The sequence below is a fragment of the Podarcis vaucheri genome, assembly GCF_965113315.1.
Source record: "Podarcis vaucheri genome assembly, chromosome: 14".
NCBI classification, from domain to species: domain Eukaryota; kingdom Metazoa; phylum Chordata; class Lepidosauria; order Squamata; family Lacertidae; genus Podarcis; species Podarcis vaucheri.
The window spans coordinates 40496823-40523905 of record NC_138752.1 but is presented as its reverse complement, the minus strand read 5'-3'; the positions used below and the strand labels follow the sequence as shown (position 1 = coordinate 40523905).

The 27083-nt window shown below is 46.5% G+C and overlaps 1 protein-coding gene across 1 annotated transcript in view; it reads right to left on the bottom strand.

Moving 5' to 3' along the window:
• The window catches only part of LOC309519244 (BOS complex subunit NOMO1-like), a 36953-nt gene that overhangs the window by 6410 nt on the left and 3460 nt on the right, over window positions 1–27083 (bottom strand). Inside the window, exons 4-25 of the mRNA XM_082200040.1 lie at window positions 26147–26247; window positions 25921–26027; window positions 25160–25232; window positions 24786–24938; window positions 23441–23578; window positions 22461–22550; window positions 21691–21796; window positions 21443–21593; window positions 19373–19550; window positions 18305–18446; window positions 16120–16251; window positions 14531–14667; window positions 13528–13615; window positions 12784–12847; window positions 9845–9940; window positions 8229–8438; window positions 7343–7425; window positions 5695–5854; window positions 5061–5187; window positions 4649–4762; window positions 1783–1910; window positions 1410–1551 (exon numbers count right to left, since the gene is read on the bottom strand). Coding sequence (XP_082056166.1) covers window positions 1410–1551; window positions 1783–1910; window positions 4649–4762; window positions 5061–5187; window positions 5695–5854; window positions 7343–7425; window positions 8229–8438; window positions 9845–9940; window positions 12784–12847; window positions 13528–13615; window positions 14531–14667; window positions 16120–16251; window positions 18305–18446; window positions 19373–19550; window positions 21443–21593; window positions 21691–21796; window positions 22461–22550; window positions 23441–23578; window positions 24786–24938; window positions 25160–25232; window positions 25921–26027; window positions 26147–26247 — 2720 coding nt within the window. The remainder of the gene's footprint in view (window positions 1–1409; window positions 1552–1782; window positions 1911–4648; window positions 4763–5060; window positions 5188–5694; window positions 5855–7342; window positions 7426–8228; window positions 8439–9844; window positions 9941–12783; window positions 12848–13527; window positions 13616–14530; window positions 14668–16119; window positions 16252–18304; window positions 18447–19372; window positions 19551–21442; window positions 21594–21690; window positions 21797–22460; window positions 22551–23440; window positions 23579–24785; window positions 24939–25159; window positions 25233–25920; window positions 26028–26146; window positions 26248–27083) is intronic.

Here is a 27083-nt window from a genome sequence, read left to right as displayed (position 1 = left end):
AGGCATCCCCAAACTTGGCCCTCCAGATGTTTTGGGACTACAACTCCTATGATCCCTAGCTAACAGACCAGTGGTCAGGGATGATGGGAACTGTAGTCCCAAAACATCTGGAGGGCCGAGTTTGGGGGTGTCTGACATAATACTCTGAGGGAAGCCATGGTAGCAGAGAATCAGAGTTTGAAGGGATCCTGAGGATCACCTCAGGGATATGCAGCTGCCCCATCTGGGATGCAAACCTGCAACCTTGGGCGTTATCAGTACCATGCTCTGACCAACGGAGCTATCGAGGCCTGGATACTGCTTTGAATGCATAGTGCAGATGGAGTCTTAGGCAGGCACAAATCAAGTGGTCTAAAAATCAATCCCTCTTCCCAGGGAACTCTGGGAATGGTAGCTCTGTGAGGGAAGAAGGGGTCTCCTAGCCACTCTCAGCACCCTTCAGAAAACTACAGTTCCCATGATTCTTTTGGGGGAAGCCATGGCTGCTTAAAGTGGTCTGATACTGCTTGGAATGAACAGTGGCGGCATTTTTTCGTCTCCGCCAAGCTAAGCAGTTGGCTCCTTACCTCTCTCGCCCTGACCTAGCCACTGTGATCCACGCGACGGTCACCTCCAGACTGGATTATTTTAACTCACTCTACGTGGGGCTGCCTTTGAGACTGACACAGAAACTCCAGCGGGTGCAGAATGCCGCGGCGAAACTCCTTACGGGGCCCTTCGCTGCAGGATCACATTCACCCAGTGCTATACCAGCTGAACTGGCTCCCGGTGGAGTGCAGGATCAGGTTCAAAGTGCTGGTTTTAACCTTTAAATCCCTATACAGCCTAGGAACCTCATACCTATGGGACCGCCTCTCCTGGTATGTCCCATGGAGGACCTTACGGTCTTCATCAAAAACATCCTGGAGGTCCCGGGCCACAGAGAGGTTAGACTGGCCTCAACCAGGGCCAGGGCTTTTTCGGCTGTGGCTCCTATCTGGTGGAATGCTCTGTCACAAGAGACTAGGGCCCTGCGGGACTTGACATCTTTCCGCAGAGCCTGCAAGACAGAGCTGTTCCACCAGGCCTTTGGCCAAGGCACAGCCTGACCCCCTCCTTTGGTAATTCTTCACAGAACTCTAGCCCAATGGTTGCCATCAATTTGATTTGAACTGATTTTATAATGAATTGATTTTAGAATGCTATATTATTTTACTGTTGTTAGCCGCTCTGAGCCCAGCTTCGGCTGGGGAGGGTGGGATATAAATAAAAATTATTATTATTATTATTATTATTATTATTATTATTATTAGTGCAGATGCAGCCTTGGAGAGGCCAAGGATTGGACCTCCTGCATACAGGGCTGTGTGCTGTCAATTACTGGAAATCAAACATCAGCCCTCCGGGTTCAAGCCTGCGCAGGTTCTTACCAGCAGCCCCCGCAGCCTGAACTTGCCCTCTTCATCCGTCACGGTGTCTTCTCCATACACGCTGCACTCTCCCTGCCCAACGGCTTCCACTGAAATGCCTTGCTCGGGTTCGCCGTTTAGAGAAGAAACAGTACCGTAGCAGCTGAAGAAAAAGACAATGAAAGAGTGCTCAGTTTCCATGGGGAGGAGGCTGGGAGGAACATGAACTCTACGGGAGGAAGAAACGTTCAGCAGGGGAGGGAGGGAGTGGGGAGTTTGCAAGGGAGCTTGGGCATCTGTGCAGGCCATACTCAAAGCCTGCAGTCGACCCCATGCAAGGCAAAATTTGCCCAATGGCATTTTTTAAATAGAGGGGCATCTCACGTCTACCAACCTGTACGCCGTCCTGTAACCAACTATTGTGATCTTCAGGTTTTGCCCTTCCTGCACTTCGATCATTTGAGACGAGGGCTCAAAGCGGAATTCCTTCATCATGGGCTTGAAATAGTACTGCCCTGGGCTCTGCAAGAGGCATCAAACAAGGGGCTGTTATTTCACTCTAGTAATAAGAGGCGTGTTGCCTCTGAGCAGGAGGGGAGGCAGCGTAATTTAATGGCCTAACGGTCTTTTTCGAAGAGCAGCTTATGGATAAGCCGAGACAAAGCGCCGTGGCACTCCCCCCCCCTTTGTCTTCTGGGCTTGCAGGAGACGATCTGCTTCCGGCCAAGCCTTATGAACTAAGCCCTGGGAGGACACGCTGGGATTTCGAGATCAAAGCCAGCATGTAGCGAAAGAGAAATGTGTCCTTGCCTGGCTCCGGCAAGCGTTGAGTGCCCAGGAGATTAGAGGTTTATAGAACAGCAAGGCTAAAGACGGCTCTTTCAAACTCCTACAAGCTATTTCATATACAGGAGTTCATTCAGACACTCACAGGGAACAAGCCTCCCTCATCGCTCATGGGTACATCATCTATGAGGTACCGTATTTTTCACTCTATAAGGCGCACCAGACCACAAGACACACCTAGTTTTTGGAGGAGGAAAACAAGAAAAAAAAAATTCTGAATCTCAGAAGCCAGAACAGCAAGAGGGAACACTGCGCAGTGAAAGCAGCAACCCCTCTTGCTGTTCTGGCTTCTGGGATAGCTGTGCAGCCTGCATTCGCTCCATAAGACGCACACACATTTCCCCTTACTTTTTAGGAGGGAAAAAGTGAGTCTTATAGAGCAAAAAATACGGTATATCTGTGAGGTTCGAATAATCTACCTGGCATAAGGCAGCTTCCTATAGGATGCAGGAAGCTAAGAAAGTGGATCGGACCATTAAGAACAAAAGAACCTGCTGGATCAGGCCAATGACCCATCTGGTCCAGAATCCTATTCCCACAGATGCCTATGTGAAGTCCACAAGCAGGACCCCTCCCCTCCTGTGGTTTCCAGCAACTGTTAATCAGAAGAATTTCTGCCTTTGACAGTGGAGGCAGAACACGGCCTGCTCCTCCAGGAATTTGTCTCATCCTCTTTCAAAAGCCACCCATGTTGGTGGCCATCTCTGCCTTTCGTGGGAGCAAAGTCAACAGTTTGAATATGCGCCGAGTGACGAAGTCCTTTTTTTTACCCGTTCAGAATCTTCTCAAGTCCAGTTTCACTGGACATCATTCCTGTGTTATGAGAGAGGGAGAAAAAACTTTTCTCCAGACGCTTTCTCTATGCTGTGCATAATTTCACACACTTCTATCCTGTCGCCCCTCACTTGCCTTTTCTCAAAACCAGTTGTTTTCAAGCTTTTTTTTTCCTGGGCCGGAATAAAAATTTGCACCAAACTTTGTACAGTGGTGCCCCGCAAGACGAATGCCTCGCAAGACGGAAAACTCGCTAGACGAAAGAGTTTTCCGTTTTGGAGGTGCTTCGCAAAACGAATTTCCTATGGGCTTGCTTCGCAAGACGACAATGTCTTGCGAGTTCCTGCTGGGTTTTTTTCCTCCCCCCCCCTTTTTCTAAGCCGCTAAGCTGCTTATCAGCTGATCCGATCAGCAGATAAGCCACTAAAAGCCACTAAAAGCCGCTAATAGCGCTAATCCGCTAATCCTTCAATGGGCTTGCTTCGCAAGATGAAAAAACCGCTAGACGAAGAGAATCACAGAACGGATTCTTTTCGTCTTGCGAGGCACCACTGTACTGATAAGGAATACGTTGCAAAACAAAAAGAAACAACTCCTGGCAGTGTGTGATTTATAACATACAACACAACTGCTTTATAACATAATCATGGGACATCCAGAACACACAAAGCAGTGCAACTACAGAAGAACACAAATCATTTCCAAAATATTATTATAAACAAGCCTCTTACATGTGTACCTTACATGGATACGAATTAAATGAGAGGTATGAGCTGGTCTGGCTTTTACCAGGTATATACCATTTACACTGGGTCTAATTTGAGACAAACAAACTCTCATCTCCCCATCAACACAAATAAGCTTTTCTCTTCCCTGATCCTTCATATTTGTCAGAGTTGAAAACTCTTGTTCACAAAAACGTGTCACTGAGAAATGTAGAAGAATAGACAATGCTCTTGAAGAGAGGAAAGATACTATACTATACTATACTATACTATACTATACTATACTATACTATACTATACTATACTATACTATATTATACTACAGCGACCCATTTGAATGTTTCTTTGATTGTCCTTGAATCTTCCTGCCTTGAATCTTCCTGAAGTCCTGTGTGATGTCAGCTGTCGGGAGCTAAGGACATAGGTACAAAGGAATGATAGGGAGCCGTTCAGCACTGAAAGCAAACCCCACTGGGACTGACTGCACTAAGGAGTTCCCCACTGGAAACTCCCTGGTGCAGCCACAGGAGTCCCCGACACAGAGCCCCGCTTCATCCATCTGCAGGTGTGGTTTGGGTTCAAACCACACATGTAAGGACTTCAGAAGAGGCTCACTTTGAAGCCACTTTAAGCCAGGCACAGGCAAACTCGGCCCTCCAGATGCTTTGGGACTACAACCCCCATCATCCCTAGCTAACAGGACTAGTGGTCAGGGATGGTGGGAATTGTGGTCCCAAAACATCTGGAGGGCCGAGTTTGCCTATGCCTGCTTTAAGCTCTCATCAAAGTTGGCCCGCAAGAGGTGGAGCCCAGTTCCCTGGTCTATGTATAAATAATAACATCATCATCATCATCAGGCCTCTAATGATTTTTCAGAGAGCAGATCCAAAAGAACTGTTGTGGACGTAACCCTACCAAGTTGGGGAAAGTCAGCATTCCGTTGTCCTGAGTCAGGAGGTTTGAGCGAAAGATGCCTCCACTGAGGGACAGGAGGACTCCTGCAAGGGGATGGTCATCTTCTGATTTAATCTGTTTAAAATGAAAAAAAGAAAAGTGATGCAATACCACGTACCTAATCAGCAGCTGAACACCACAGTTCAAAGAGCACAGGTGTGTTACCCTAAGATAAATGAAGAGCCACCAAGTGGAGAGATGTATTCACCTCTTTGGCAATGGCTGGGAGAAATCTTTGGCCTCCCATAAAATTTGGCACTGTGTGTGCCTCATTGTCCTCAAGCAACGTTTCCCCCTTCCGCCCTCTGCCCATGTACATTCTCTAGAGAAGGAACAACTCTGCTGAGGTTCCAGAGGACTCAGAGGACGCTACCTCAAAAGTGACTCCGGCAAGAGCGAAAGCTTTGAAGTCCCCAATGGTCCCTTCCACGGCACTCAACACAAAGCCTTCTTTCTGAGCGGTGACAGTGTATTCCAGGTCACTGTGAAGAGGCCCCACGCTGCAAAAAGAAAGGGAACGTAAGAACATAGGAGCCTGCTGGATCAATCCAAAGACCCACCTAGACTGGCATCCTGTTCTTGGTATCCGTCCAGATGCCTGTAGGAAACCGCCAAGCAGGACCAGAACACAAGAGTACAAGAGGGAAACAGTGGCATGGGCAGGAATGTACCAGCCACAACACTGTCCGAAGGCCTCTGGTTTAAAGGGAATCCCAAGGCAGCCAAATGATCACGGTAACCCTATACAGAACTGGTTTTTTTGTCCTACAAAGAGCCTCAGCTTCCAACTCTTTGCCTGGGGCCATATGTTCGAAAGCCCTGCTTTGCGGATCTGGGCAGGTTAACCCTAGAAGACGTCAGGTGGGATTCGGAGGGATGGGGAATCTGCCCTTGTATGGGAATGACCTCCCTGCTCATCCCCTGAGGATCAAGGGACCCTGCAGACCAGAGGTGCCTGGAGATGGCCTCTGGACCCAAACCCCTGGGAACTGGCCGTAAGGGCTTACCTGTATGAACCTTTGTCATCGGTGAAAACCGTGATGAGTGGTGACGGCGCTCCCTTTTCACTAATGACGATCTCGACACCCTCCAGCTCGGGGTGGATTTGGCCTTCCAGGAACAAGCCTGCTTTGCCGTGTATTTCTATCAGCTTTCCGGGGCAGCTCTCTTAAATTGAGGAGGGGAAGGAAAAGAGAGAGGAAAGTTAGGGATTTAAAAATTATGGAAACTCTCTAACTCCCTCCCAGGGGGAGATCATTTCATCCTCTTATTATCTTCTGTGAGATGGTGAGCAGCTTTTTTAGTTTTTCTTTCTGTTTAGGAAGGCCTCTGGACCATAAATGGCCACATGCTTTTTCGATTTTCATTGCCAAAGCTGAATTACTGTTACTTCTAATGGTTGCTGTATTGCGACCTTTTCCCTCTGATCTGCTAGATCAGGCCAAAGGTCCATCTCATAGAATCGGAAGGGACTCGCCAGGGTCATCTAGAACCAACTCCCTGCAATGCAGGAATCACAGCTAGAGAATCCCTGGCAGGTGGCCACCCAACTTCTGTTTAAAAGCCTCCAGTGAAGGAGAGGAAGTCCACCCACTGTCGCAGAGTTCTTGCCAGCAGAAAATTCTTCCTAATGCTTATTTGTAATCTCCTTTCTTGCAACTTTAATCCACTGCTTCAGGTCCTGCTCTGTGGATGTCGTGAATTCTCCGCGGCGCTTTAGCAGAAACGCTCAGAGTTCCAGGTTCTTCAGTGAAGCTTTATTGTGAGCTATATATATGTATATACAAATATATACAATAATCTACAGGGACGTGGGTGGCGCTGTGGGTTAAACCACAGAGCCTAGGACTTGCCGATCAGAAGGTCGGCGGTTCAAATCACCGCGAGGGGGTGAGCTCCCGTTGCTCGGTCCCTGCTCCTGCCAACCTAGCAGTTCGAAAGCACGTCAAAGTGCAAGTAGATAAATAGGTACCGCTCTGGCGGGAAGGTAAACGGCATTTCCATACGCTGCTCTGGTCTGCCAGAAGCGGCTTAGTCATGCTAGCCACATGATCCAGAAGCTGTATGCCGGCTCCCTTGGCCAGTAAAGCGAGATGAGTGCCGCAACCCCAGAGTCGGCCACGACTGGACCTAATGGTCAGGCGTCCCTTTACCTTTACCTTTACTTTATAATACACGAGCGGTTCATACAGTCAAACAGGGAACCTGGCTGCACCTTAAGGCAAATAGAAAGACCTTTCTATCTCTCTCTCTCTTACTGCTGGACAGGTTTCCCCTTTAAACCAATGACAGCCAATCAACTGACAGCACATTACTGCTGAGTCTTTCTGACTCAGCACTTCCATAGAAAGTTTTGTAGGCTGATTGCCTCAGCTAGCAAACTCAAGCCTGCAGACTTACTATTCTGTGAATCCCGACAGTGGAGAAGCAGATCCACTGTCCTGTTCTCACAGTGGCCAAGCAGATGCCCCTGGGGAGCCAATGGAAGTGTTTTATCTCTGCTTTGCTGCATTAACGGCATTGGCCCCTTCCTTTTACAGCCTCCTAGTCCAACGCTCCCTGATTCAGCCGTTGTCCCAGGCTTAGTCGCTCGACCCACTGGGCTCTGCAAATCCACCAGCAACTTCCCAGCGCTGAGCTACAGCCAAGACTTACCTCCACTGACAACCGTTTCTATGGAAGGCGGGTAGAAAAGGAGCTCTTTCGAGGATGGCGTCACCGTGATTTTCTCCCCAGACCTGGAAAAAGAACCATAAAAGAACATGGGAGCTGGAACTGCACGGCTGAGTCCAAACAGCTGTCTCAAGATGGACAATGCTAAAGGACGGGTAACCTTTCTCATCCTGAGGGTTGCATTCCCTCCTGGGCGGGGCCAGAATGAAAAGGGGGTGGAGCAACAAACACAAATTTGAACTTTATGCAACAGCCTGGTTTTTGCACACATTCAAACGCCCCTCTCTGACCTCCAGAGGCACAATCAGAATTCAAGGGCAAATATAGAAAGCCTGCCTGCCTTGGGAACGGGGCCACCGCAAAAGAGGCGACGCCAAAGGGTGTCGTCCCTTTGTGGGGGTGACACTTCGGGAGGGAGGAATGAGGGCGTGGGCCGGCCCCCTTGCGGTAAGGTTAATGTTTTTAAGGGAGACAGGGATGTTTCAATGCTTCTTTGATTGCCGAGTGTATTTTTATAAGTCGTATACACTAGTATTGTTAATCATTTTAATTATTTCTATTATGTATTCTGAGTTTTCTACGTTGTAGGTTTTTGTTGTCAGCCACCCCGAGACCTACAGCTACAAAGAAGGTGGTATACAAATTTAATAAATAAATAAAACACTTGGGGTGCAAAGCAGGGCCAGAGAGGGGTGTGACCTAGCAAGAGTGCCAGGGGCCAAACAGAGAGACCTGAAGCGCTACATTTGGCCCCTGAGGTTCCCAACCCCCTGTGTGCTGCAGCCTGAAGAGACAGCAGTTCAAACTTTCCTTGAAAGCTTCTATAACAACAAGAAAAAGGACCTCTCAGGGCAGAAGACAAACGCACCTCGCCCAGTAGGAAAACTCATAGTGGAACGGCCCTTGTAGTTCCTCCACCATTTCCTGTACTGGAGGCTCAGATCCTTCCTCTTCCGGGCCTTTCTTCTCCCTCTCCTGCCTGCGGGCCTCGATCTCGGCCAGCTGCTGCTCCCGACGCAGCTCCTGCTGAGATTTCAGGGGGCCAAGCACCAGGTCGGGTTCGCTGTCGATCGAGGATCTGAGAAAACAAAACAAGAGAATGAATCGACTGAATGCAAAACTGGCAGGGGAAATGGCCACCAAGGGGAAGATATTGAAAGGGCCCCTTCGTTTTGTTCTTCGGGGGCATAAAACGGGAACTTGCAACCCTCCAAACGTTGCTGGACTACAGCTCCCATCATTCCTGACCACTGGGCATGCAGGCTGTGGTCTACTGGATCTGTAGTCCAGAAACACCTGGCCATGGCTTCTCCATCGCTGGGACAGAGGATCCTTTTGGATGGCCTGCGGCACGTTCAGGCTCAGCACCTGGTAGACCAATTTCTGCCCAAGAGACTGGGTGGCTGCCAGCACTCCACAATATGCAGTACTGAGCTAGGCAGACCAGCAGTCTGATCCACAGCATACAATTTTAAAGCATTCTTATGCCGTTTTCAACAGTCATGGAGAATCCCCAGGACTTTAACAAAGTACAGCTCCCAGGATTCTCCATGACGGTTTACATTTGCGTAAGAATGCTTCAAATGCATAGTGTGGGTGTGGCCCAGGCTATCTCCCTTAATATTCCTATAGCTTCTGAGATGCCTCGGTTCTCAAACTTAATCCGTTCTGGGAGTCTGTTCAACTCCCCAAAGTGTTTGAAAACCAAGGTGTGGCTTCCAGTTGATGCAGGAGCTTCTGGCACTCAAGCAGAAGCCACGGAAGATGTTCAGCTTCCAAAAAACATTCGCAAACCGGAACACTTACTTCCGAGTTTGCAGCGTTCAGGAGCCAATGTGTTCGGCAACTGAGCCATTCGAGAACCAAGGTACGACTGTAGTTCACAAGTTGTACAAGGTTGAAGCGCATGATGATGACTACCAGCCTCAAAGAGGGCACTCTAGTGCTGTAGGCCCTGAAATATGAAACAGTCATTGTGCTCTCTAGAGCAGTAGAGTCTTAGAATCATAGAACTGTGCAGCTGGAAGGGACCATCAGGGTCATCTAGTCCAACCCCCTGCAATGCAGGAATCTTTTTTGCCCAACAGGGGGCTTAAACCCACAGCCCTGAGATTAATAGTCTCAGGGGGCCACTTCTAACCCAAAGACACATTTGGGGATCCATTTCTTGATCTTTTGCCATATATCTGCATGTGGTAGGTTGTGCTCTGTGGATCAGGCTGTGACCCACCAGTTGAAGACCAGTGCTTTAGAGCAGACAGTGGGCATATCCTTTCGAGCTCTAGAGAGATTAGATGCACAACTGTTTCAACTCAGGGATGCCCCACAGAATAAAGGAAACGTGGACCTTTTGGAAATTTCTACACGTGTAAAAAAAAAAAAACCCTTCTCCTAAGCATCTGCAACCCACTAGCCACACAAGACACCGAACATTTGTTAAAACTTGGTAATTAAGGGTAGTCTTTGCAACCCCAAAGTTCTTACTTTATGGTAACCATCACATCCATCAATTTATCAGCTGTTATAGTTCCGAGGACATGGTGACGGATCGCAGTCAGCGTCAGTATACTCGGAGCAGACCTGGAACCAAAAAGGGAGAGGGGGCACTTAAAATCGATCCCAACAACCACCTTTTGCTTTCCATTCCACTCTATGAAAGGGAAAGGATTTTCAGCCATTTGCATTTGGCTTGGGGTTTTAAAATGGTTGAGGTTTACTTAAAGACTCTCAGCTGGGTCAACAGCTAAGGCTAAATGTTTAAGGGGATGTTTAGCTCAAGATGTTCCACACTGGAGGGTCAAAAATTCAGCCTAGGAATCTGGCAGTTAAGGAGAAATAGAAGCCTAAATAGGAATCTACACTCCATCTGACTAGCTAAAAGATTGGGAAGAGGATTGAAAATATTGTATATAAGCAAGAATTGGAAAACAGGGTGGTTAATTGAAGAGGGAAATGTTTCTGGAGGCAGATATCTGAAGAAGTTGAGTAGCAAAAGTGCTGAACCACTTTAAGAGACTTGAAACACACCGGCATGTTTAGGAAAACCAACTAGAATGGGGACTGGCAATATGTTTATCTCAGTTTATCCGTCTCTTTGCCCTATAACTATAATAGGTTCACTCCCATCGTCGTGATATAACAGCCTCCAGAGGTGGAAAGATGGCCGCAATCTAGGGCTTGTCGTTTAAGATATCACAACAACCTCTAAATGGCTCAGCACAGTCTCTCCACTTATAAACCAACCTGGGTTCTGCAATCAGAGGCCCTTCTTCATGTGTCTCCTCCATGAGAGGTCCAGAGGGTGACAACATGAGAAGAGGCCTTTTAATGCAGTGGCCCCGTTTGTGGAATGCTCCCTCCAGGGAGGTTCACCTGGCGCCTTCATTCTACATCTTTAGGAACCAGGCGAAAATATTCCTCTTCAACCAGGCTTTGGGCTGATTAATCTTCGACAGATTTTTAAATGTGTTTGTGGGAAGGAGTGGTATTGTTTCGTTGTTTTCGTTTTAACTATTTATTTGTGCTTTTACCCTGTATTTTTTTTTTCTTGTGACCTGCCCTGAGATCTTACAATGAAGTCTAATAATAAGAAGGAAAATTTCCACAAGCGTGTTGTGGTGCAATGTCTGAACTGAGGTCACAGGAAGAGAGAGTCATTAATGCAAACCGCAGGGGTGAGCAGAACCCATTTGGGGACCACACTGCCGAACATCCCTCTAATAATATTGACTAAACATTCCCTCTAGTGCCAATCATGTCAATGTCTTATATGCCTTGTTTTAATCTTTTACAGTGGAAGTTTTCAGAGAAATCAACCTGTCAAATATGACAATTTGAAATGGCATATTTATAAAGCATGTTCCTAGGATCTCCCCCCCCCCAAAAAAGTGGATGAGTTTACCCATGTGTGGGCTACATGAATATTGGTCTGCTCAACATTCTTAAAAGTCAGTGTAATGTACTCCCTCTACTGGTGGTGAAAAAGAAAAGCTGCCATCAAATTAAGATTACAGGTGAAACTCTAATGGTCTTTTCCTGACAACCCTCTCCAGGCTGCGGTCATCCCTGCTGCTTCTGCACCTTTTTCTTCCACACTTTCCCCTTCCGCATAACTTTTCATTAATGTGCTTTGAAACAGCACTTTGGGAACATCCAACTTCTTCTGCAATTACCTTTTGAGGCTTTTCCCTCCTTATGGAGGGTCTCAATGATAGCTTTCTGCACAACTGTCAGGTTAGCAGCCCTCCCCATGATTGTGCTTCCTACTGAACCAGACTGAGAGACTGTTTAAAGGCTCAGGAACCCAATGCAGGTGTTATGGATTGAATAGCTACTGCACCTTTTCACAATAATCTAATTTTCTGAGATTGTTAATTTGGGGTTTTCATCAGCTGTATGCCATAATCATCACAATTATAACAAATAAAGGCTTGCCATATCTTGTGTTGCATGTCATGAGTCTATCTCATATATTAGTTTTACCTTTAAGTTCAATTACTGAAATAAATGAACTTTTCCACGATATTCTAATTTTTTGAGTTTCACCTGTACATTTAAATAACATTTAAGTGGCCTTTAGATGCTCTAGCAGTGGCATGAGAGCTACCTGCACACACAACACAGTGCTGCTATAACACAGACTCATAGAACTGTAGAGTCGGAAGGGACCCTGGGGGTCATCTAGTCCAACCCCCTGCAATGCAGAAATCTCAACTTAAACCATCCATGACATATGGCCATCCAAACCCTGCTTAAAAGTCTCCCAAGGAAGGAGAGTCTACCACGTCTTGTGGGAGTCTGTTTCGCTGTCAAACAGCTCTGTGTCAGAAAGTTCTTCTTGATGTTTCATCAGAATCTCCTTTTTCGTAAGCTGAATCCATCGGTTCAGGTCTTAGCCTCTGGAGAAGGAGAAAACAAGCTTGCTCCATCCTCCATGTGACAGCCTTTGGGCCATTTGAAAACGGCTATCATAATGTGGCAGGACCTAGAATTTGGATCTCGCTGCCTATTGACATCAGGCAGGCAAGTAGGACCAAGCTTGGCCTGCGGGCCAAAAGTTCCCCACCACTGCTATAGACAATACTGAACTGAATGGCCTGATGTTAAGGCAGCTTCCTAGACTCCAAACAGCCAGCTCTTTAGCATGCAAGTGTCACCCAGCTGGGATCAAGGAAGACTGTCAGGTGCTAAGGACCTGCTTGCCTGGCTCCAACCAGGCAGTTAAGTGCTCGTTCTTTGAAGAACACAACAGCCGCACTGTGCGATGAACCCATGGAAAAGCGGCTCCACCACAGCCTCTAGAAGCCCCGGAAACAGCTTCACATATGTGAAGCCTCATTCTAGTTTATCACATTTATCCATTGCAAATATTGCCGGTGAACATTTCCGCAAAGGTTACCAGCCAGCTGCTACTTCATGCTTACGTATCATAGGTGTAGTATTCGTGTTCAAAACGGTGGCAGGAACGGGGTGTGACTTCGTACACACCTGAAAATATCAAAGTGAGACACAGTTGCAATTCTGATTTCAGATTCCGAAGGTCCCCATACTTCAAAACTATATCACACTAGCATTTGCTGGCAACCTGAAACCTGCTGCCTAAACAAGAGGCTTGCCTAACAAAAGACACAACCTCACCTATTCTTTGTCTCAGTGCAGACCACATAGGTAGATAGGCACTCCTCCTACGTTCCATGGCCTCCCACCTGGTGTGCCCCCTACAGGACTGGTGGAGTACTCCAGGATGCACTTGGCTCCTCAAACTCAGGAGAAGGCACCCCAGGAAGGTTCTGGTTCTTGGTCTACTCCAACCTCAAAGCAACAACCCTGCAAGGGAGCCTAACCCAAGACAGCGATTGGGCTACAGTCATCCAGTGAACTTGGGATTTCCCAGTCAATGTCCAACATGCTAACCATCTTTTGCAGCTTACCTGTCTATGGCTATCTGTTGATCCTAAAATGTTGGATATTAGGCTAGGCACTCCTGCTCTTTGGCGAATGGGGTAAACCAATACACCTTCATGAATTTGCAGACTCGCCTTGTGATGGGCTGCAGCTTTGGGGGCTGTTATGGGGGCTGCACTTCAAAATTTACCACTATCTTGGAACCTCACGCACAAGCACATACACATACACACAACAGCATTCATTTCCAACGAGACACTTACCCGGCTTGGAGAGGCAGAATCTGTTCACGCCTTTGGACAGGTTATAAATGCCAACGTTCTCAGGTCCATTTCCATCCTGATAAAACTCCTGATGACAAAAAACCCAAGAAGCTTATTAGCAGGCATTGAATCCCAATCTTTGAAGTTTCCAAGTCAGTTTTCAAACAACTACAGCAGTTTTCAATTCTGCCTCCAAAATTAAGTGGGAAAGGCAGTAAAGGCAAAGGACCCCTGGACAGTTAAGTCCAGTCAAAGGTGACTATGGGGTTGTGGCGCTCATCTCACTTTCAGACTCAGGGAGTCGGCGTTTGTCCACAGACAGCTCTCTGGGTCATGTGGCCAGCAGGACTAAACCGCTTCTGGCACAACGGAACACCTTGACGGAAACCAGAGCATACAGAAATGCCATCTACCTTCCCACCACAGCAGTACCTATTTATCTACTTTCGAACTACAGTGGTACCTCGGGTTAAGTACTTAATTCATTCCGGAGGCCCATTCTTAACCTGAAACTGTTCTTAACCTGAAGGACCGCTGCGCCGCCAGAGCACGATTTCTGTTCTCATCCTGAGGTAAAGTTCTTAACCCGAGGTACTATTTCTGGGTTAGCGGAGTATGTAACCTGAAGTGTATGTAACCTGAAGCGTATGTAACCCGAGGTACCACTGTACTAGGTGGGCAGGAGCTGGGACAGAGCAATGGGAGCTTACCCCGTTGTGGGGATTCAAACTGCCGACTTTCTCATCAGCAAGCCCAAGAGGCTAAGTGGTTTAGACCACAGCACAACCAGCAATATAGAAATATATTACTTAAATCATTAATTTGATATTTATGGGCAGCGGCCAGGTTGGTGATTACCAGATTTTGGAAAGGGCTGGAATGGACTGGAAGGGGCAACTCTTATGGTCAATACTGAGTCTGACTGTCTATAAGGCAGTTGCCTATGATTATATATTGTGGGGCAGTTCAGGCCAAAGAGAACACATATAAGCCGTGATCTCACCAAAGTGATCGCATGGGAAAGAGAACAGCGCAGCATATAGCCGGTCTGGCGGAACTCAATCCCTGACGCATCTTCTTCCAAAACCTCAAGTTCCAAGGATTTATTCTTCCAGCACCAGTCTTCACGGATGATGCTCACTTAAAAGAAAAAAGACAGACCAGTAAGGGGAAGGTGTCATGTCTGATGCTTATAAAGCAAGCAGTTAGACAAGCACAGGAGTCATCCGAACATTTTGTAAGCACTAGCGTTTAAAAATAAGTCCAGATATGGAAGAACTGGGCATATTCAGCCAATGTGGCGCCCTCCGGATGTGGCAGGAACAGCCATTTCCATCATCCCTGACCATTGGCCGTGCTGGCAGGGGCTGATGGGAGCTGGAGCCCATAAAAAATGGAGGGCACCACATTGGCTTCCCCTGCTTGAAAAGGAAGTATGCAAGACGTAAGGAACTTATATGCTTTCACCTGTACATTCTCCATATTTCTCTCTCTCTCTCTCTCTCTTTGGAAGAAGAAGAAGAAGAAGAAGAGTTTGGATTTGATATCCCGCCTTTCGCTCCCCTTCAGGAGTCTCAAAGCGGCTAACATTCTCCTTTCCCTTCCTCCCCCACAACAAACACTCTGTGAGGTGAGTGGGGCTGAGAGACTTCAGAGAAGTGTGACTGGCCCAAGGTCACCCAGCAGCTGCATGTAGAGGAGCAGAGACGCGAACCCGGTTTCCCAGATTACGTGACTACCGCTCTTAACCACTACACCACACTGGATTGTACACATTGGACACAGAAACCAGGGGAAACTTCAGCGTGCAAGAGAACATGGGAAAGTTTCTTTTTAATAGGGTATTTTCCTTCTGGGTTTTTTTTTAATAAGCAATTGTATTAAAATGATTTTTTAAAGAAAAATAACATTATGCTGCCTGGTTAAGGCATCTTTTAAAACGATTAACAGGGTGGTGGCAGTGGCTTATTTATTTATTTAATGGCATCTAGCATATTAAATTGATTAAACACTGAAGGCTGAACTTCAGTGGAGACATATCTTGTCCAAAAAGTGGGGCATTGTTTAGGGATTTTTGTTGGTGTCAAGAATAAATTTTGGGAGATTTTAATTCTACTGTCCTATTGATATTATTTTTTCGCAGCTTTGTTTTTAATTCTTATGTCTTATGTGGAGGTGGTTTAGTTTTGTTGTGTACATTTTGACATGCTTTTATTTATGGCTTACGACTACTGTTATATATTTTTAAAATTATGAAATAAACGTTTTCATGTTGGAAGCTGCCTTGAGCATGGTTTCAACTCTGGAAAGGGAGCACAGAAATAAATGATATGGTGAAAAGTGGAGCATAAATATGAATGAGTAGCACATTCTGGCACAATTTGAAACAGCGAAAAGGCAATAAACACCCCTGTGCAACCAGACTCCCTCGCCCCACATGCCCTCTCTTGGCCCCCCAAAATCTGCTCCAGAGGTTTTTGGGGTAATTAGGGAAGGCACGTAAGAAGATTAAGTTCCATTACACAGGTGGAAATCTTTGCACTAGCAGATGACTTTATTACATACAAACTAAAAGCACTGCATTGTCCTTACTTTTATACTTTCCAGGAAGCACATTTTCAAACAAGAAAGTCACTGAGTTAGACTTTGCTGCAAGTTGAAGGCTACGCTTCTCCCCCTGCCGGTTCACAGACTGGAGTGTCACCGTCAATTCGCCACAAGCATCTAGGGGAAGACAAAAAGAGGAGAATGTGCAGGTTTCAGATTGGCATGTTTAGTCAGCAGCCTCCTTAGGACTTTTTTTTGGGGGGGGGCAGAGGCTTGATTCAGATGTTAGCTTCTTGATGAGAGACAGCACTCATTTGAGAACAAATCTGCAAGCAGACACTCAACAAGAATTTGCAGCCAATCACATGATTGCATCCAGCAAAGTTCCTCTGAAATCAATGGCCCACAGGTAGTCATGTCAATACAGTGGTGCCTCGCAAGACGAAAAGAATCCGTTCCGCGATTCTCGTCGTCTAGCGGTTTTTTCGTCTTGCGAAGCAAACCCATTGATTAGCGCTACAGCGGTCTAGCGGCTTTCCCTGATCAGCTGTTAAGCGGGTTTTTCAGCGGAACAGCTGATAGGCGGCTTAGGAAAAGGGGGGGAGCGAAAAAAACCCGCGGGGACGCGCAAGATTTTTTCGTCTTGCGAAGCAACCCCATAGGGAAATTCGTTTTGCGAAGCGCCTGCAAAACGGAAAACCCTTTCGTCTAGCGGGTTTTCCGTCTTGCGAGGCGTTCGTCTTGCGGGGCACCACTGTATACAGGCTTACTCTGTGTACGAGCAACACTAAATATACAACCCACAAATTCCCAAGCAAGGATCTAGGAGGATCTAGGAGCCTTGGTTGACCACAAACTTGACATGAGCCAACAGTGTGACGCGGCAGCTAAAAAAGCCAATGCAATTCTGGGCTGCATCAATAGGAGTATAGCATCTAGATCAAGGGAAGTAATAGTGCCGCTGTATTCTGCTCTGGTCAGACCTCACCTGGAGTACTGTGTCCAGTTCTGGGCACCACAATTCAAGAAGGACACTGACAAACTGGAACGTGTCCAGAGGAGGGCAACCAAAATGGTCAAAGGCCTGGAAACGATGCCTTATGAGGAACGGCTAAGGGAGCTGGGCATGTTTAGCCTGGAGAAGAGGAGGTTAAGGGGTGATATGATAGCCATGTTCAAATATATAAAAGGATGTCACATAGAGGAGGGAGAAAGGTTGTTTTATGCTGCTCCGGAGAAGCGGACACGGAGCAATGGATCCAAACTACAAGAAAGAAGATTCCACCTAAACATTAGGAAGAACTTCCTGACAGTAAGAGCTGTTCAACAGTGGAATTTGCTGCCAAGGAGTGTGGTGGAGTCTCCTACTTTGGAGGTCTTTAAGCAGAGGCTTGACAACCATATGTCAGGAGTGCTCTGATGGTGTTTCCTGCTTGGCAGGGGGTTGGACTCGATGGCCCTTGTGGTCTCTTCCAACTCTATGATTCTATGATTCTAGGATATTTGTACGTCACACATTTGCAAACAGGGGCCCCATTCACGCTTTATATTTTGTGCCAAGACAGGTGTAGGGAGAGCAGCAGTCCCTCGTGGAAGGTTTCCTGGGGGTCACATTCCAGCGCTGAGGCAGGGCCAGGCAGAAAGAGGAGGGAGAAAGGGATGCAGCTCTTAACTTTGTACGCTGCATTTCAAGCATGCAAAAGTCAGAGGACACGGCGGACGCACAGCTTTCTCCATCTAGGTACACAAGAGGCATTATGGCAGCTGCAAGGGTATATTCCAGCCAGGAAACAGCTCTCAATGGTGTGGAGAAACATTGGTGAGGGCTGTGGAGAGGCACTATAGCCTAGGGAGGGCCAAGGGGCCAGACAGAGAGGCCTGGAGGGCCGCATTTCAGCCTGATGTTCCCCAATTCCACCCCAATGGGGGGGGGAGACTGCCAAAGGGAAGTAAAGCCTCCTTTAAGGAGACTGACAGGCGTAAGGATAGTTTAGTGTGCTGGGAGATCCCCTGGAGGTCCGCAGGCCTTAGCCTTGGTGGCTATATTGCTACAGTAGTCAACGTGGAGCCCTCCAGATGTTGAAGGACGGCAACACCCATCACCCCTTGCTGTCTGGGGCTGATGGGAGTTGACGCCCAACAAGATCTGGAGGGCACAGTGTCAGCTATTCCCATCAGACCATATGAGCAACCTAAGTCAACTATTTCCACCCATCGGCACAAATCTTACCCAAACAAGTGACTTTCCCCGAAATGGAGGCCAGGAACTGTGAGAAGGTCACGTCCAGCACCGGTTTGGAGGCAACCGTCACAGGAAATGTCTTGGGTTTCAAAGCAAGGCCAGCTCTGGATTCTGCCTCGGGAACGATCACCTACAGCAAATAAAATGACGCTGAGAATGACTTCTTTGTGTGAAATGGAGCAACACAGATAAAAGACAAAGAGTAGAAGAGTTTGGATTTGATATCCCGCTTTATCACTACCCGAAGGAGTCTCAAAGCGGCTAACATTCTCCTTTCCCTTCCTCCCCCACAACAAACACTCTGTGAGGTGAGTGAGGCTGAGAGACTTCAGAAAAGTGTGACTAGCCCAAGGTCACCCAGCAGCTGCATGTGGAGGAGCGGAGATGCAAACCCGGTTCCCCAGATTACAAGTCTATCGCTCTTAACCACTACACCACACTGGCTCTCAGACAACAGCTGCACCCCATTCGCTGAGCAGCAAGGAGCAAGGAACTGGAAATATGCAAGGAGATCACTGAGTATGCTTGCAAAGGCTGATGGAAGTTGTAGGCCGCACTTCCCTCAGGCCGACCACCTGGGGCTCACATACCAGTGGTGGGTGGAGCAATGAATGTCAATTTTTCCCTTTGTGCAGTAGCATAGTTCAGGGTTTCCCAAACTTAGGTCTCTGGCTGTTTTTGGACTACAACTCCCATCATCCCTGGGTAGCAGGACCAGTGGTCAGAGATGATGGGAACTGTAGCCCCAAAACAGCTGGAGACTGGGAAACCCTGGTCTAGTTTCTACACACCCACACCCACTCCTCTGCCATCTAAGAGGCAAGAGAGAAGCATTATCAGAGTTCAAGGACACATTCCAGCCAGGGAAAAACTGGGGTACAAAGCAGGGAGAGTAAAGGGTTCCAAGGGCCAGGTAGAGAAGGTTTGAGGGCCACATGTGGTCCCTGGGCCTAAGGTCTCCCACCACTTTGAGAAACAGAAATCTGCTCCCAAGCTTCCAGATTTGATTGCTTTTACAAGTTATTTCTTTTCTTAAGAGGTATTAGTTATTCTGACCTGGATGACATAGGCACCCGATTTTGCCTTGAAGCAGAAAGCACCGCGAGTGTCCGTTTCTGTAGTAACCATCAAGGTTTTGTCCTTGTCTTGAGGCAACATCGTCACCTTGTATTTGTTGATCTGCTTGATAGAGTCAGGAAAGCGGGTTACTGATATCTGGCCGCAGACACTGAACCTATTGGGGAAAGAAGGGCATTGCCAATGGTCAGGAACAACTGGAATTGTCTGGAAATCTTAAAGGCCACAAGGTTCCCAACTCCGATGTAACAACACCATTGTTGTTGTTGACAATTATACACTGTACTACCTTTAACTTCCAAGGATCTCAAGGCACATGGTTCTCCTCCTCCCCATTTCACCCTCACAACCACCCTGTGAGGTAGGGCTGGTCTGAGAGCGAAGTGACTGGCCCAAGAGAACTTCATGGCTGACTGGGGACTCAAACCCTGGCCTCCCAGGTCCGCGTCCAACACTCTAACCATTACACCAAACTTGCTCCCGTGTTGGACAGAGTGTCTGATCAGGACCTGGGGAAGCAAAGATCAAAGCTATGAAGTTCACCGGGTAGCCTTTAGCCAGTCACTTATTCTCTACCTGAGCTATCTCAAAGGGTTCCTGTGAGGATAAAACGGGGAGAACTCTGTAGGCCACCATGAATGGCTTGGAGGAAAGGTGGGACTGTTGTTGGGATACTGCCAGGGAGATATAGTCCATCATGGCCCCAAGCTGGCTGCCGGACGTCCATCGATCCCTGTAGCCACGCAGCTTCTAGCAACACGAGTTTCCTGGAAATTCCTAGCCACATTCCAGGGCTCGTGCACACTCTTTCAGCAGATAAAGCACAGCCAAAAGTTGCACTGCAGAAGAGCATTATTTATAGACTTTATTCAGTGTTGATCAGAACAAAGAGAGACATGACTGTCCTGCGTCAGAGTCTCCGACAGACTGAGAAATCGAAAGGAACAGCAAAACATAAACATCCTGTGAACAGGAAATACGCAGGCTGTGACACAAACATCCTGCTCCCTTTTAAGGGGGAACGGAAATATCCTAACAACAATGTCATTGGATTTGGATTAAAATCCTGCTTTATCACTACCTGAAGGAGTCTCAAAGCAGCTAACATTCTCCTTTCCCTTCCTCCCCCAAAACAAACACTCTGTGAGGTGAGTGAGGTTGAGAGACTTCAGAGAAGTGTGACTAGCCCAAGGTCACCCAGCAGCTGCATGTGGAGGAGCGGAGACGCGAACCCGGTTCACCAGATTACGAGACTACCGCTCTTAACCACTACACCACACTCAAAAACTCTACCGTATCTGGGAGGTTTTTAAAGAATATCTGAAAAATAAATATAGTAGTTTAAATTCTGTTGCAGCATTCGAGGAACTTCAGTAATAGTTGTAAGGTAGATATAAGAAATTAGATTTAATGAGAATAAGTTTAATTATGAAAAAATGTGTATTGGCAATAAGTAATATGAATTTGAAGTATGGAATAGACGGGAGGTTGGGTCTTTAGTGTTAAGACCAATAGGTGTTTTATTGTTTGCTAAGAATATTATGTGTCTATGGTTATTTTTGTAATTTGTGTATAATTTGGTATTTGTGTTTGTTTGTTTGTTTGTTTGTTTTTCTTGTTGTATAAATAAAAAAACTTTAAATAGATAAAAAAACTCTAAGGAGTCTCTAAAGTGCTACTGGACAATTTTTATTTATTTATTTATTTATTTCGACTGCGTCAGACCAACATGGCTACCTACCTGAATCTACATTCATTCATTCATAAAGAAGCAAGCCACACCAGTGGTCCATCTTGCTTAGCACTGTCTACTCTGACTGGTAGCAACTCTACAGGAGGTCAGAAGATCTTCCCTAGGCCTACCTGGAGATGTTGGGGCTGGAACTCGCAACCTCCTGCACATGAGGCAGCTGCTCTGCCACTGAGTTCCAGCCCCTCCCTGGTGTATGGTAGCTTCCTGTGCTCCTATCCCAAGGCCTCTTGGCTCTGCTCTGAAAAACCCCAATCCCGCCCTTGCTGTCTTGCTCGGCTTCCTACTCAGACACTCACTCTGTTGTGATGATGTCAGCCAGCTGGGGAGTGTTGGGGGCAATTTTCACCGTAATGGTCTCGAAGAAGAGGTGCTCTTTCTGGGCTTGAATGGTATACGTTCCGGTGGTTATGTTTTCAAGTCGGAAAGAGCCGTCAGACTTGGTAGTAACTGTGGACAGATTAAAAATGGACAGATTGTGTTTGAATTCAGCTTGGCCAAAAGCATCAAATAGGTAGGACGCCAGAGCAAAACAAGAAGCACATACCTTTAATCTGGTTATTCAGCGTCACAGTAGCATCTGAAACGCCTTCCCCTTCTGGGCTGTTCAAAACCCTCCCTGTGACTGAGAAGCCCATGACATGGAAAATGGGCTGAAAGGGAGGAAGTAGGAGAGATCAACAGCTGAATAATAAAAAATTTATTTTTATTAGATTCAGGTAGGTAGCCGTGTTGGTCTGATGCAGTAGAAATATATTTTTAAAAAATAAAAAAGTTGTCCAGTGGCACCTTAGAGACCAACTAAGTTTGTTCTCGGTGCACACAAAACCACATACCAAGAACAAACTAAGGTGCCACTGGACAATTTAAAAAAAAAAATACATATATTTTTATTATTTAAAGATTTTATCGAGGTAAATCAAATCAATACAATAAAAATAGCAGAAGTACAAAAAAGGCACACTGTATATCCAAGAAGGATTCAGCATTAGGTTTGTAAAGTACTTAAGACCATTAGGAAAACAAAAATTATACATTATGCTACGGAGAGGGAGTCCCGTGTGTCCATTTTTTCGTACATAAGATAAAATCCCACCAAACAGCACAGAATCTTTCAGGGTCCCCCAACCCTTTGGCAAGACGTGATTTAGAAGTTATTTTTTCAGCATCATACTGGAACTGTTTTTCCTCCCTCCTACCCCATTTGAAATAGTTCTGAATTGCTGGATTATTTCAGGTTAAGATACATCCATCCGTACGATATGCTTTACCTAAATTCATCCAAAGTGCAAAAAGGGTAATTCGAGAAGAGCTCACCTCAATTTTCAAACTGTCATGCTCCACCGTAAAGTCCAATCTAGATGGAGCAACATCAAACATAATTCTCTCGCCTCGGTAAAAGGGGACCTGAGAAGAATGCAGAGCCTCAGGTTAAGCAACGTGTTTCTCCAAAAGACAAATCCAGACAAAATCCAATCCATCGCAGTGGGAAGTGTTTCTCTAGCAATGGTGACTGTTGAATCTAGGGGCCCTCCAAGCAATCGGCTGCATCCAACGTTAGCCATAACCAGAGGAAAGAAATTAACGGGCATGATGAGCTTAGGCCATTCATTTCAGTGAGTATACACTGAGTAATACTTAGTTGGATACAGCCCAATGTAATAATATGTATCTACCTGAAGGGGGAGAGGGACGCGGGTGGCACTGTGGGTTAAACCACAGAGCCTAGGACTTGCCGAAGCACACCGAAGTGCAAGTAGATAAATAGGTACCACTCCGGCGGGAAGCTAAACGGCGTTTCCGTGCGCTGCTCTGGTTCGCCAGAAGCGGCTTAGTCATGCTGGCCACATGACCCGGAAGCTGTACGCCGGCTCCCTCGGCCAATAAAGCGAGATGAGCGCCGTAACCCCAGAGTTGGTCACGACTGGACCTAATGGTCAGGGGTCCCTTTACCTTTACCTTAAGGGGGAGCACCATGTATATCTTGAGCTCATGGGAGAAAAAGTTGGATATAAATGCAACAAATAAATCTCTGTCGCTCTCTCTCTCACACATACAAAATATGTTTGAAAAAAGTTTATTTTATTTTTTTCAAGCCTACTTGCTGTTTGCAGTGGGGAGATGAGGGTGTGTGTGTGGCTGCAGAGTGCAAGTGTTGTTGTCAACACACACACACCAGTTTCTATGACCTCCAACTGCACCCATGGGCCCCAAGAAGGCGGATGACCCCTGCTTGTAGCCTTCACTTTTGAGGAAATCATTATTCAGAAAGGCCGGGGAGCTCTCTCATTACTCACCACAGTGTATTTCCCACTCGGCAAAGACAGAAAAGTAAACGAGCCGTCCTCTTTGGAGAGGACATTGCACAGATAGGCGAGAGAATCATCCCTGGCAGGAAAGCCGTCAACTGGAGAGGTGCTGCAGCCCATGATGTCCTGTACAAAAGAAGGCAGACAATCCTCTATACCGAGAACAAGGAACCCCGAGAAGCACAGAATTTCCCAATGCATAAATAGGAGCTCTGCGGCTGCCAAAGCTTCCCCATTCATCTGGAGAGGCACTCAAACAATGATATTTCCTCTTCATGTAAACAAACAGGGAATTTGGCTCACTGAGCAGCAGACAAAGCAGATGCTTCATATGCAAAAACCAGGACTGTGCACATGGAACTCGGGTACAGAATCGCTCCCTCCCCTTCCCAAGATGCAAGAGAAACTCACACCGCCCATCATCTAATTACTTTGGAGCATTGGCCGTTCCCCACAAACCAGATGAATGGGAGCAGTGTTCAAGCTTGGATCCCTAGAAGTTGTTGGCATACTTCTCCTATCATCCCTGATGGTTGGTAAAACTTTAGAAATGTGGTCCTCCATCTGTACTCTGAAGGCACCATCTGTTTCAGCTTTTAAATACCTATTGATAACTTTTCAATTCTGTAAGATTTATGCAGGCAAGTAAGAATACCTCTTTCCATAAAGGTCAGCTGATTTCTAATTTTAACTTTATTAATAGGGATTTTATTGTATGGAAGTGTTTTGGCTTTTTTGCGTTTTAATGGAGATACAGTGGTACCTCGGATTAAGAACTTAATTCGTTCTGGAGGTCCGTTCTTAACCTGAAACTGTTCTTAACCTGAAGCACCACTTTAGCTAATGGGGTATCCCGCTGCCGCTGTGCCACCGCCGCACAATTTCTGTTCTCATCCTGAAGCAAAGTTCTTAACCCGAGGTAATATTTCTGGGTTAGTGGAGTCTGTAACCTGAAGAGTATATAACCTGAAGCGTATGTAACCCGAGGTACCACTGTATATAAATACTTTTTATGAATAAAATGAATTAAGCGACACAGTCCCTTTCTTCCACAGCCTGACTCTACCACTATCTCATTCTGTGAAGACCAGGCTCATTTAACTGCAGTTAGGCACGTTTGTCAAAAACAGTACGAGGGGGTAAAAAAACAAGACCGATATCGCATCTCCACAGATGTCAAAAACATTCCGAGTTGTATCCAGTGTTAGTCCTACTCAAGGTAAACCCATTGAAATTAATGGGAATGACTAACTTGGGTTCATTAGTTTCAATAGGTCTACGGGGGGGTGGATAGTTGGCTACAGCCCTCTCTTTTGCATGATGTACAACTGACCTCCTTGGTTACCGACGACGAGAAAAGGAGGAACATGACCCCTTTCATGGGCTCCCCATCACTCCGGACGGATCCTGAAACGTTGTAACCAGCAACAACAAGAGGGCCAGAGGCATAAGCATTGGAATTGGTCACTCTCACAGTTGTGCTGGCCTGAAATATAGAAAAATGTGAACGGTTGGTCTCATAATTCCACAAAAAGAGTTAACATACAGTTTTGGAGGCTTTTTTTGTAATTTCTGTAAGTACAAAACCATTTTGACCATTGAAAGATCCTTCTTGTTCTGAGAAAGTCAGAGCCTTAAAGTCACTTCACTAGTGTATGGGGCAGATTTGTGTGCAAGCTCGGCGCTTCCATTTACAGCAGCACTCACCTCTTTCAGCATCCAGGTTGGATGGGAAGCAAAGATTTCGTATTCCCCAGGAAGGACTTTGAAAAAGGCATACCTGTAGAAAGGGAAAGTTGGTTCACAAACAGAATAGCTCTGGCTAACAGGGTGTGCCGTACGATGATGATATTTGTACCCACCCACCATGTGCTTCACCACTGAGCTATGGTCCCCTGCCCTTCTTTTTCAAACAATCTCTCCAAGACTGGAGGAATCGGAAGCAAAAACTTTCACGCAGTCGCTCAGGCCCTACATTTTCAACTGTCCAAAAACCATCTCTGGTATACAAGCAACACACTCTATTTATGCAGGCATTACCTTGCTCTCTCAGCCAGATTCTTCTCTTTTAGTTACTGTGCTGTTTTTAATGGGGTTGTTTTATTGCGCATGCTATTTATGGATTTCTGTATTTTAACACTTGCACAGTTGGGTTTTTATGCTCGTAAATCGCTTTTATACTCGTGAGCCCTAAGCGCTGCTGTACGTAGATAACCTATGATTTGTAAACTAATGCTCTGAGTATGCAGTCCCATTGGCACAATGGGACTGTCATTTCCTCTTCTCCCACCTGTGTGCTCCCCAAAGCTGCTCCAGGGAGCCCTTCAACTCTCCAGAGTTTATTTTGAGGGTGGGCGTGGCAGGGTGGGCTGGAGAGGATGTGGAAAATCCGCTGCACACACAGAAATCTGCTGTGCCATAGAAGCTACAGCATGAGATACAGTCCTGCAGCAACAAGTCAGACTCACTTTCCGCCCGGCTGAGTGGTCGTGGCTTGTATGCTCGCCTCCGAACCCAGATTCCGCAGCGCAACAAGAACCCCGGCAGGACCCAGTGTCTGACCTTTGCTGAGAACCTGGAAAGAAGGGGACAGAGCAGCTCTTCAGCTTGCAGGGAAGAAAGCACAGAGAACCTGCTTCCCCATCACCTCCTCCAAAAGGAGGCAGCAGCGGTCAAACAGCAAGGACCTTTTACCTTCCCATTTACGGAGAAGCCTGTAAACACAAAGTTGATGTCTCCTCCTTTAGTGCAAATGTCATTTATGCCGTCCACGTGGATGTCCACGCTTGTGGGCTCTGGTGGGGAGGGAATGAAAGGGAAAGCATTAAACGGAGGAAAAATGATGTCAATGTCTTCTGCGTCTGCTGTACATGAAGCATCATTCCTGAAACCATATACGCCCCAAACATTTTAAAGCACTATGATGCCATTTTAACAGCTGCAGCTTTCAGCATAGAATCCTGGGAAGCGTAGTCTGTTAAGGGTGCAAGAGTTGTTAGGAGAACAGTATTTCCCTTGCAAAGAAGAGGGATTGATTGTTAAACCAATCAATACAGGTCTATAAAAATAGGGACCTCATAACAAACCTCTGCACCCTTAAACAATAGTTCCCAAGATTGTCTGGGGGAAGCCATGACTGCTAAAAATGGTATAAGGGTGGTTAAATGTATGGGCTGGATGCATGGGGGTTAAACATGAGGCGGGTGTAGCCTTGGTTGCTTCGGATATCATGTGAAGATGCTATCGTTTTGCCAAAGTTTTCCCTGACCCATGAGATTGGACCTTGCTATTTCTGAATTCCTCCACCATGTTGCTAGAAGACAGAAACAGGCCCATTTGATGACATTTGGAACAGTTTTACTGCATTTGTTAAGATAAGTTCATCAGATCAAAGACCCCCGCAGACCTATGGTCGGGTTTGGAGGGCCTTATGTGGATTATTTTGAACACTTCTGGTCAACAGATTTATAAGTTGCAAGTGATTCCTAGTCTTAGTAATGGGAAAGGGGAGACAATATCAGGCAAACAGGTTTAGCATCATTTTTTAAATGCTGTGATCCAAAGAGCTGTTTGGTTTACCTGTTTTATTGGTTGTTTTCATTATACTTGCAGGGGGAGGGATTCAAAACTG